Genomic DNA, 12,746 nt, shown 5'->3' on the forward strand with positions numbered 1-12,746 from the left:
CTGGTTTTTTAATGAAAAATACTTTTTAGGATAGAAAAAGGAAGAAAAATACAATTGCTCTGAAGAAGTACCACACTGAGATATATGTTTCAGATTTTCATCACCAAAACATATCAATCCATGATCATAAATAATTATTTAAATGTAAGATAAAATTGATCAAAAGAATGGGGGAAATAAAGGCTTCAATTATAATTTACCAGAGGTTGAAATAATACAGTGTTACTTAAAGTAACATGATTTGCATTTCAATGGCACACTTTTTAAAAGGAGAAACCTCAAAACAGATACAAAACAGATTCGGAAGATAATATAGGGAAGCATGCACATATAATCTACGAAAGGTTTTGGTACAATCAGTCATTATTAATCAAATAATGTCCACAGTGACAAGAAACACACCAGTATGTTAACAGGGAGTCTTCAAGTCCCATGAAGGTAGAAATGAGTTTAAGATTAGGAGAGGTTGGGAAAGGACTCACAAGAAGAGTCAAAGGACCAGAAGGCTATCGCCCTCTGCCAGCCTTTTTAGGGGGTTAGGGCTAACATTGAGGGACAGCAGCCAAGAACTAACCTGCTAATCCTCACCATCCATCAATGCAAACAAAAAAGCCAGCAGCTAAGGAGACTGAAACTGCCCCACCCCCACCCCAACACTGGCACCAAGACCATTTCTGTACCTGGTTATTGATGCCTACCATGGCTTAACCCTTAAAAAAAAAAAAAAAAATTAAGATTCATTTTAGAATTAGAAATAATGAGTTAAGATGCAAACAGTTTCAAGGCATTTTTGTACTTGACATTTTACACTGCAGTGTGAAACAATTCATGATAAAATGTAATGAGTCAATCACTCCAAAAAAAATAGTTTCCTCAAATCCCTCTCATTTTAACAGGGAGAATCAGCATGAAGCTAACATGAGAAATAATAAAAGGAGGGGATTAAGCAGTTGAGCTCTGACCAGGAGAACTGAATTTGATTCTCAGTCCAGTCATAAGCAGTTCTATGGCCTTAAAGAAATTATTTATCTTCATAAAGATAGTAATAGAAGCTACATCACAGCGTTGTGATGACGACTAGTGGCAAGGGAGAAACAAACAGTGGGGGTGGGATTTAAGTTCAAGGAGAAACCAGGATCTCAGGGAGGTACTTATGCAAGATAGTGATCAAAGCTGTGAAGAGAGGGGATAACTGATAAAGCAATGTCCCTGGATTGAAAAGAGTCTGCAACACAGATGAAAGAGTTCACTCTAGAAGAAAGATTTTAACGCAGGAAGAATGGCTAGAAATATAGATAAGCCTAGGTGGATGTATTATTTTTCTATTGCAGTGTAACAAATTCCAACAAATTTCGTGGCTTAAAACAACACCCATTTATTATCTCATTGTTTTCCATAGGTCGTAAATCCTGGCAAGGTATTCTGCCTCAGGTCTCCTAATGCTAAAAGCAAGGTGTCAGCTAACCTGGGCTTTTATCTGGAGGCTTTGGGGGGAGAATGCACTTGCAAGTTCATTCATGGTGTTGGACAAATTTAGTTCTGTGGACCTAGGACGTGTTTCCTTGCTAGCTTTGGGCCAGGGGTTTTTCTGAGCTTCTGAAGACCACCCACACTCCTTGGCTGACGGACTCCTCTGTCTCTGCAGCCAGTAACACCACACTGAACCCTTCTCATGTTTTGAATCCCTCTGACTTCCCTTTCTCCCAACAGCCAGAATAATTTATCTGCTTTGAAGGACTCCTGTGATTAGATGAGGCCCATCCAGATAATCTTATCTTAAAATCTACTTGCCAAGTAACATATCATAATCATGGGAGTGATAATTCATCTTATTCACAGGTTCCAGGAGTTAGGTTGACACATCTTTGGGAGGTCACTCTATATACCACACAAGAGAAGACAAAAACTGACAGAATCCAGTCTTGGCTGTAAGGGTAATGTGGGAGGGACCTGAGAATGAGGGGAGGGTGCGTAAATATAGTGGCTAATGTTTGGAACAGACAACATAGGCCCCTGGCCCTGAGTTAAGAGACTTCCATGTAGCCCTGAAGATAAAAATCGTATTTCCAAGATGGTCCTAGCACATAAAATGTCTTTGATTTCAAAGTTGGTTTAAACAGCAAGGATATTTATTTTTCTCACATGATGGGAAGACCAGAGATGGGGTAGCTCAAGAAGAGTCCTTCAAAGCTCAGGCTTTGCTACTCTACAACTCTCCATGTTTCGCCCTCAGCTTCAGTGTTCCAAATTACATTGATTCATGACAAAAGTGACAGTCTTTGGGTGGACAGTCTCAGACTATGTTGGTCAAGTTTAGAATTTCTTTGGCAATATACATACTAAAAGCTAAGTAAGTTTTGTCTATTTTCTTTTGGTTAATGCTTGGCTAGTAGCCATAGCCCAACATTTTGTCTAGACATTGACTCTGAGTCTGAAAATGTCAGTGTCTTAACCGCCACCTCAATATCCTGGACATTCCCAGGGGCCCTCAGTTGAAGAGCCTTTATCTTGAGGGAATTCAAAACAATGGACTTGGGTCTCCTTTGTCTGGCCAGAAGTACTTAAATAGGAGAACTTGAAAGGGGCCTGAAAAATCAGGCTGTTTTTTACCTCATTTAAATTTCTGCTAAGTTTCCTACCTCCCTCTCTTGCTTGGACTAACTTCAGCATGGATAAACAATTTGGCTTTCCAACCCTAAAAGACTCCAAATTATCAGACTCCGTAAATGTGGATTACAGATTGCAGATTTTCAGTCTCCCAATGCCCCCAAATCTTGCTCTCTGCTTTTAGACAGATCAGTTTCAACCTATACTTGTCTTTCCCTTCCAGGACTTTTCTGAAGGCTGCAATAAGTACACAACAGACTCCAACATCCTGAAGTTCTTCTACTGGTCACTTAATACCATCCCCTGAAGCACAGCATCAAGGTCCCAAGGTATGACTTCCGATGGTTCAGTCAATGGCATGGCAAGGTTTTCCAATTATTCCTTCAGAAAAGTACGATTCTCCCTGTCCTCACCCCACTTCTCCACTTAATCAATCCTACATTTTAGGTTCTTTAACTTATAGCTCCTTACTCCTAGAATGCTGCTTCACATAAGCTTGAATTTCTTCTGCTGAGAGTAAGAGAAAACTCCAGTTCAAGCTGGCTTAAACTGCAAGGTAATTTATTATCATTCCAGGCAGAAGTGCTCCACAGTATGTCGAAGCTCTAGACCCAGCTCTCTGCACTGCTCTCAGCAGTGCCCTCCCTTGGAGCAAGGCTTCATTCTCAGGACCACAGCAAGATAGCTTCAGCCATTTCTGGCATCACAGCCAAATATAACAATATTCAGAGAAGAGGAACATCTCCCTCCTAGTGTTATGTTTTTTAGGAATGAGTAAATGTTTACCAGAAGCTCCCCAACAGACTTCATAGTTCACTCTTCAGAAGAAGAATAGTTCTTGATCAGAAGAGGGCTATATGCCTAGTAACTGGCCTACACATTAATTTTTTAATGGAATGCAATGAATTGCGGTGCAGTCAGGGAGGTAACCAAGACCACTGTAGGAGCCAACTGATATCCTACGTAAGTTTTGCTAGTACCACTCAAGAGCAGGAAGAGAAAAAGTAGAGAGTTGGGTTGACTCCAGATTGAAGATCAGTAAAATGTGTGAGGTGGAAGCAAGACGTTGAAGATGCTGGTGAGCATGTCGGCGGAGTAGCTTTTCATGAAGTCCAGTCTGACAGGAAAAAACCGATTCCAGGAAACGGCTGGTCAACCAAAGGAATGTGGAAAGATCAAAATCAGATGCTAATAGCTAAAAGAGGAAAAGGGAATAAAAGAAATGTGGACAATCAGAGACTGAAATTTTAGAACTAAAGATCTGAACACAGAGAAATTACAGATGACGACAAATCTTAGCCATTGAAATCAGCTGCTGAGTGATTTGAAGGTCACTATAAAATAGGAAATTAATGAAGTATAAGGATACAGAGTTCAATGGGTTGCTGACTTGAACTTGGAAATCACCGAAGATACTGGCAAGAATTACGTGTAATGAAACAGGCTGAGGGGAAGCCAGGTGTGAAAATCCTTGGGAAATGTGGAGGCGAAATGGAGAAATAAGTAGCAGTCAGGAACAATGGGAAGGGAACGTTCTAACCAAACACTGCTTCCATAGAAGAAGAGCTGTAAGGGAAGATTATGAGAGGAGGATTGAAAATGGCTGGTGTGAACCCAAAAGAATGATACGGCCTAAAACCATGGTGATTATAGGAACAGGAACCAATTCCTCAAAGGCCTGACTGCCCAGTATATATAGTTTTTTGAATTAACTAAAAGGTAGACAAGACAAATTTTTAAAGAAAAAAAAGCTATTTTTCTGCATGTGAGGGAACATGCAGAAAGACTACTGGACTATACTAACATATCAGTGCTCTAACCTTTCTTAAGTTGCTTATAAAAATTATACATTAAAAAAGTATGCACTTTAGCACTGATCCTTCTTACTTTTCAACCATTAAGAAATTCAAATTTTAAAAGACAGTATATATTACATATAGCTCTTTTATTTCCCTCAGCATGAAGGCAATACACAGAAGGAAAAGATGGCAATTTAAGATTCTTGAAGTCAAATACTATCAAGCAAAAAGCTCAATACATGGGCAAGCCAATTATTCTGCCAATTCAACAAGAAAAACAAGACAAAGCCAAATCAAACCTAGGGATCATTCCCATTATCCATGTTAGAAAAAAAGAACATGAATTTGGAAACATTCAGAAAAGTATACATTATGATCAAAATCCAAGTTCAGATTTTTTCCTTTATCATTTTCAAAGCACATATAAAAACCAATGACTTCAAAAAGCACTTTGAAAGAAAAAGGCAAAAGTATCACAATTTATGATTAGATTATTTATATCCATAGAATTTTAGACCTTCCAATATGCGTTCATCTACATATCTCTAAAGAATATCATGATTCCCTAATATAAACATCCATGTCATTGTCTTTTTTTTTCCCCCCAACATCTTTATTGGAGTATAATTGCTTTACAATGGTGTTAGTTTTGGCTTTATAACAAAGTGAGTCAGCTATACATATACATATATCCCCATATCTCCCCCCTCTTGCGTCTCCCTCCCACCCTCCCTATCTCACCCCTCTAGGTGGTCACAAAGCACCGAGCTGATCTCCCTGCGCTATGCAGCTGCTTCCCACCAGGCATCCATTCTACATTTGGTAGTGTACATATGTCCATGCCACTCTCTCACCTCGTCCCAGTTCACCCCTCCCCCTCTCCGTGTCCTCAAGTCCACTCTCCACATCTGCGTCTTTATTCCTGTTCTGTCCCTAGGTTCTTCAGAACCCTTTTTTTTTTTTTAGATTCCACATATATGTGTTAGCATACGATAATTGGTTTTCTCTTAAGGAAAGTATACAACCTTACCTTTCTGGGTTTTTTCTGCAATGATATGCTATTTGTTTGATATTCCATATTCTTCAGTAATGAAGCAGTTTTGTGATATGATATATATCTTATAATCTTACCAAGATTCCAAAATGTAAAAAATAAATAAGAGCAATTTTTAAGAGAATAAAAGCCTTTGGCCTTCTAATGAATTTTTAAGTGGCACATCTTAAAGCAGAAAATAAATTAAGCTGGAAAAAGAAAAACTGAAGTAGGCACAGAACTATTTTGAAAATGCAAAAATTGCATCTTCTGAGCATATAAAATGGCTCAACAAGGCTACTTATTAAACAATTAACTCATTCTTTAAACTATAATGTGTTTTATTTGTAAACCAGTATCATTTTTATTTTAACATACACTTCCAAATATACCCTGGAGTCATTTTTGGAAAATAATTAGTCCTAAAAAACAAAAAAGGAGTAGGCTGTATTACTACCGCCCTAAGGTGGCTCTGTGATTTTATTAAAAATTAAATACTCTTTAGAGGCATTATTCAGTAAGATACTAAAAATATACTTTTTCCAAAGTTATTTACAATGTATTTCCACATCACAGACTTACTGGACATTTGAATTTACAGTGAAATATCTGTTACCCTTTCTTCCTTGATTAACCATTGCTCTAACTGCGACATGCTGCATTAATTTTTAAGGCTTTTAAAGTGGAAATTACAATGCCTGCTGTGATAACTGTAATACTACCCTAACTGTGGCAATCACTTTAAAACTACTTCTTTGCTTATTATTAGCAATGCTAAGTGATAAAAATAATTATATCAAGAGTATTCTGGGAAATGAGTATTTAACAATTTTTAATATTCTGAAAAGCTCAATCTAGATAACTCTCAGTACCATGGATTAGGATACTGTCTGATGGCATGGACCCTTCTAAATTTCCTCTAATTAAGTAAAATCCCCAGATGGTTCTCAATCAATCAATCCCCCCAACCACTCTTCTCTCTAGCTACCTCCCTTATATCCAGGCTCATTGAACCAGTTGCCAAACCAGGCTGACAACAGAATAATCAAGGGAGAGCAATTTCCTGGGATCAAATCAATTCAGATTCAAGCCTGAAAGGCTTAGAGCTGCTTTATCTTGGGGCAACTAGTCATCCAGTAAGTGTCAGATGGGTTAAAGTGAAAAGCACTCCACAATGAGTGCAAAGTGATCACTTCCTCCATCTTTTACATGTCCAAGAAATTCATACGTAAAAACGAAAGCATCTTTTCCATGACAGCTCATCTGTCATGAAATAAGCATCTGTCACTCTTAAGTGCTGACAATTGATTTCATAAATATAATTGCCCTACATTTTGCTTTCTTTTGAAAGAAAGTCGACTTATCCAAATGACTATTCTTCTGGAACATTCAGAGTTCTTGACAAGTGACAAATGACAAAGCAGAAGTGATAAACCAAGACTAAACATGGATAAAAATCAATCATGACTTTCCTGCTTATTACCTTAGAAACATCTGGGTTTAATTCAATGCAAAGATACAGTTGAGAATCAACATAGGAGCATAAAATCCATTTAAAGTAATTGATTATACAAGAGAAAAGATGATGTGAAATGCATACACAGATCAATGAAATGCTTTTTGTTGCCATCAAAGAGGCACAAAAGCCTTAAAGAGGTTTGAGATCTGATAATACTGCTCAGTGAGATTATCAATGTCACTCACTTAACTTACAGAAGCTGCCAGAAAGTGGTCCAGTAGTAACGGCTGCATTTTAAATGCTTCTTTCTAACCAATACTTAAGTCGAAATATACAAATAAATGAGATTTTAAAATACATGCATTGGGGGAAAAGGCATGTGATATTAAGGAAGATTTTGTGATTCTCTTCCATTTGGATATTAAAGGATAATTTCAAATTAGGGAACTAAAAGCTATACTAGAGGAGGAGAGTGGATCTATTTTAAGTGTAAACTCTGAAAAGCCACAGAATGTTAAAAGATTACAAAGCCTTTAAAAAGGTTTTAAAAACTAAGTTACCTTTTACCTTGAAAGAGTCTAGACATAAAGACTCTTCTATCAAGAACACCTTGATAGGTTATATGCACAGCATAGCATTCAAGTGTTTGTTCAAAGGACAAATGAATGAATGGTTGGTCACAGCAAAAATCAGTCCTCAGGAATTTGGCTTTTGTACCTGATTATTCTTGTCTGTCAGTTGATCAAGGGTTTCAGATTGTTTCTCCAGTGCTCGCTCTAACTTCTTATGCTTGAGCTTCCACTGCCTAATGGACTCCTGAGCTTTCAGCTTCAGCTCTTCTCTCCTCTCCTCTGCCTCCTGCCTCAGGGCCTCTGACTGCTGGAACTCAAGGAGGTACTGCTCGGCCTGCTTGGTTGCATCTTCAGCATGTTGAGTCAGCTTTGAGATCTGGAGGTCAGCGCGCTTATGTCTGGCGTCACATGTCTCAAAGTGATTCTGGATCTCCTTCAGTTCATCCAACATCTCTAGTTGCTGTTTCTCCCTGTTCTCCAATTCACATGTTAAATTCTAGGAAGAAAGCATGTGAGATATCAGGAACACGTTCTTGTCAAAATTAGATGCATAACATATCATCAAACAAGAATCACTAATGTCACTAAATTAGCAATCAATCTAGAAAATACGATCTTTTTCCATGTATTTTATGATCACATTAGTTGAGAATAATTTTTTATAAAAATATTTTCTTTTTTAGACTACTTCATTATCCAAAAAGGAAAAATATGTTTTTTTCCAATGGACTGTCACTAGAATAGAAGGTCTTGCTGATGAGAAAAACAATGTGCATTACTTTAGTAAGAACCTAGTGTTTTGTACAACTGAAGAAACGTCAATGTTTTAAAATTTGTCAGATATCAGAGCAATTATATGCAATCATACGCAATGCTTCACTTTTTGGCAGCACCTAAAATTTTGTTATAATAAAATAAAAATCTGTAAAAAAAAATGAGCATTGATGATAGAAACATCAGTAATAGATAACACTGTATGTGAAAGTCCATTTAAAAGACTCTCAATAAAGTATTTATAGATAGGTTATTTCCAGCTAAATCAACATAATGTTGTAAGTTGATGAACTTACCTCGAGCTTACATAAATCACTGCAGGACAGATTTTTAAATAAACTTAAATTTATGTGGAATATGTACCTAATCAAGAAAAGAACCTAAACTCTTAAAAGCTAGCTTCCCCAAACCAAAAGTGGTCAATAATACATTTGGAACTTACACTTAATCATCATGATTCATACATATTTTTAATCTGAGAAAAATGGGCAAAGATGGATTGTTAACTTCAAAAGTGAGAGGACATTATATAACATTCCATACAAATAAAAGAATGATATAATCATTAACATTAAGCCACTCTTGTAAAACTCTGGAAGGGAGAGACAAGTTCAAATACAAGTGCTTCCAATGTATCCCATAAGCTGTCCCTCCTGAGCCTTAGTTTCCAAATACCTGTGGTTACAACGGTAACATGAAAATGTCATGTGTCCAAGTAAGATTGGGTTCAGAAGGCTAAGATGACGCTGCAAGCTGGACAAACAATAAATATCATCTACACTGTCCTGAAGCACCTACAAACAGAGACTGGAAACATTTAAAAACCTCCTATGACTCTAACAGCAGAATGTTCAGTTCCAGATTCATCATCCCTGAACTGTGGCTCAAATAAAGTTAAATTTCTCTCATGATTAAAGTCATGGTGTGACATTATGGCAATAACATAAAAATAATGCCTCGAAAACAAGAGGTTTGCATTTGCTCAGTTTGCTAAATTCAATGCAGCCTGGAAGAGATGAGTCACTCCTTTATCCACCCAAACAAAATAGTAAATTGAGAACTGTGCACTTGTTTGTGTGGAAAATTCTAAAATGAGATCAGAATACCCTAGTGATGGTGGTTTACCCCTTTGCCCTTAGCCAAAAATTTTACCACTATGCCAGAAATCAGCTTTATTAACAAGCAGTATTCAAGTGGTTTCCAGATCAACAGAGAGACACTATTTTCTTCCCCACAACAAAGATTTGGGAGAGTGGTTACACTTCCTATGTGTTAGGCAGATAATTTACAGAAAGGTTAATAAGATCTGGCTTCAACACCAAAGTAGATAATAATCTAACTGCAGAGATATTCAGACTATCAGCTAAATTACAAGAGTGGATAGTACAAGGTGATGACGGACAGCTACTTGAACGGGTCTATATTCTACAGTGTGGCTGGGGAGGGTCTCTCTTAGGAGGTGACATATGAGCTGAGATCTAAATGAGAAGGAGTTGGCAATAATAACAACAACAACTACTACTACTACTAAAGTTTATTAAGCAGTTAAGTTGTGCAAGGGATAGTGCAAATGCTTTATATGAATTACCTCATTCAATGCCACCACAAAACTAAAGTAAGGCACTCTTATTATCTTGGTTTTACTGAAAGGTAACCAACACTTGGAACTTGCCCAAGTTCACATACCTAACAAGTGAGGGCACAGGATTCAGACCCAGATAGTCTGACTCCAGAGCGCATGTTTTCAACCCTTTACTAAGCTTTCAGATTCCCATAGGACCCTAACTCCATGCCTCTTTGGTCACCCACTCCTATAGTCCTATCCTAGGGTTTTTTTCAGAACTGTCACCTTTGAAGCAAAAGGTATGTCCAACCCCACCCCTCCCCATTATCTCCCCCTCAGGCCTCTGGCTTTATCTACCAATCTTCCCAGTTCCCTTTTCTTCTTCTTTTCTTCTGATACATCTGTTCCTCATTGTCAGGAGGATGACCATTCCCTTGATATTCCTTTTGCTGCTTTTAAATTCCAGGCTCTTTAACCTAATTTTCTTAATTTCACTTTAGCCACTCTCTGGCTCACATCTCAAACTCCTTTTAAAAACTGTTCATCTACTGAACTTGAACAGCAAAACCACCAACTCTGGAGGAACTACAAAAATCTTCTATTTCCTGTATCAGGTTACTCAGTCCTCCAAGGAAAATCACACATGAGTATCAGGTGATGTGATGGGACATTGAAAGCCATCCTCGGTGCCCAGAAATTCTTCTGCAGGCCCCCACCCAGTCCACTGTACTATCTCTGAACCTACCAGCTTTTTACTCACTGTAGGATATAACATAGCTCCCCTGTGAGAAATAAAATTGAGGCTATTAGGCAGGACACCCCCCAAGTTTCCTACATGTACCATCCTGAACCTTACCAATGGTTAGTCTCTCCTCCTCTCTAGGCTCTGAGGAAAAGGGATCTTTTAGAGAAACTAGCCTACCTTTGCTATTTCCTTCCACATCCATCAAGGGATTCACTATACCAATTATGTCCTCTCCTTCATGTACTGAACCTCTCTTTCCCTACTGGATCATTCTTCTCTACTTCTCCCACCTTAAAAAACACAGTAATTTTTTTTTTTTTTTTTTTAACGAAACAAACAAAAAAAAAACCTTTATCAATCTGACATGATCTTCTAACCAGCACCCTGTACTCTTCCCTTCCTGTTAAACTCCTGCAAAGAGCAATCCACACTTGATGCCCCACAATCTTATTTCCAATTCACCTCTCGATTCACTGGTACTGGTTTCCATCCTGATACACAATTAAAATAACTCTCATCAATATCCCCAAAGATAACCTACAGCCAAATACAATGGACTCTATAAATCTTTCCTAATATCTTTGTTGAATGTGGCACTGCCAATTACTTCTTCTCATTCCTGATCTCTCTTCTTCCCTGACTTTCATAATATACTCTTCACTAGTTCTCCTTTTTCTTCCTGTTTTTTCATAGTCTCCTTCCCTGGGTCTCTTCAAATATTTGGCTTTTTGTCAAATAGAGATAACCGTATAGGGTTTTAAATAGAGATAACTGTATAGGGTTCTAGTATTAAGCATCATTCCATCTAGACAATGCCTTTGGTGGTAAGTATATAGGTAAACAGAGATACAAGTGATTCCTAATTCAGAGCCAGGCTGATCTTCTCAACTCCCAACCTTTAAATATCTAATTACATAATGACTTTCTACACTTGGTAATCCCACAGGCATCTTAATTTTAGCACGTCAAAAAAGTGAATTTATTGGATGCCCAACTCCTAACAAAAAAATAGTCCTTTAAAAATAGCAGTAAAGGCTCTCTGCTGAGGAAGGATAAAAATGGAGGTGGACTTGTGTATTTAAATACAGTGAGAAAGTTGGAAATAACTGCTGTAGAAAAAGAGAAAATCAACAAGAGATAAATGTTTAAAAGCTGACAAACATAAATGAGGTTACAGTCTCAAATTTCTAATGGACCCAAGAGTATACAAAATTCTTCGAATTTCTCCAGCATTTCTTTTAAATCCAGAAGTAAAATAAGTTCAGCATTATTTATCCTTCTGTAATCACAGAGCATAAGAATAGGCACAGGATTAATATATGCAAGCCCAGAGCTTAACAACATAATAGGAAGATCCTATTCAGTCACTGTTTTGACATTCTCTTTAATCCATCTTCCTCAAAAAACCAATCAGAATAATCTCATTGTAATAAACATTTCTCCCCCATCAATCAAAAGATTATGCTATAGAACCCTCATAACAATTCCTCCACTAAACACACATACTCATACATACATACATACGCATCACACACATATACACAGAGAGAGCACATGAAGCATACAAACACATCATTAATGCATGGATAAATGCTTTCAAGGTAGGCACGTATAGTAAATATTAGTATCCTCCTCTGTACTACATGAAATGTTAAATGGAAGGCAATTTTCTTATTTATTCCATTATGATGATTTTCAATGCCAACATTACTGTCATACATTCCTGGAAGCATCTTCTACCCTGAAGAACTTTTTATATTTAAATTGTGTGAAATTATCTCAGCTACTAAAGCTGGTTAAATTTCATATCACTTAATTAAGCCCATTATTTATTTCTCACTATGTAAGTAACCATCAAAGATAAGAACAATCCAAAAACACAGAAACACACTTTTTACCAAGAATTCCTTCCAGTTGGAGGGGAGGAAAAAACTTTAGAATCCTAAAGGGAACCTTTTTAGTTTCTGTGGCTGGGCCTGAGAATTAAACTAACATAAGATAGATTAACAGGAGAAAAGAACATGAATTTTATTTAATACTTTTATGTATACATAGGTGCCTTCACAGGAAAAAAGAAGAGGCAAAGAAGTGGTTGGGACTGAGAGCTTATATACCTTTTTAACAAAGAATTTATGGAGAGATGACAAGACAAAGGAAAAGGGATTTAATAGTGGGAAAGTGACTAGGAAATAT

General features: G+C 37.3%; 1 protein-coding gene across 2 annotated transcripts in view; it reads right to left on the minus strand.

Annotated features, from left to right (window-relative positions):
* The window catches only part of CEP128 (centrosomal protein 128), a 428,617-nt gene that overhangs the window by 273,554 nt on the left and 142,317 nt on the right, over positions 1-12,746 (minus strand). For both annotated transcript variants that reach the window (XM_059915805.1, XM_059915804.1), the window contains one exon: positions 7,616-7,966. In XM_059915805.1, the coding sequence (XP_059771788.1) occupies positions 7,616-7,966 (351 nt within the window). The remainder of the gene's footprint in view (positions 1-7,615; positions 7,967-12,746) is intronic.

This window comes from Balaenoptera ricei, chromosome 2 (genome assembly GCF_028023285.1).
Source record: "Balaenoptera ricei isolate mBalRic1 chromosome 2, mBalRic1.hap2, whole genome shotgun sequence".
Taxonomy (NCBI): Eukaryota; Metazoa; Chordata; class Mammalia; order Artiodactyla; family Balaenopteridae; genus Balaenoptera; species Balaenoptera ricei.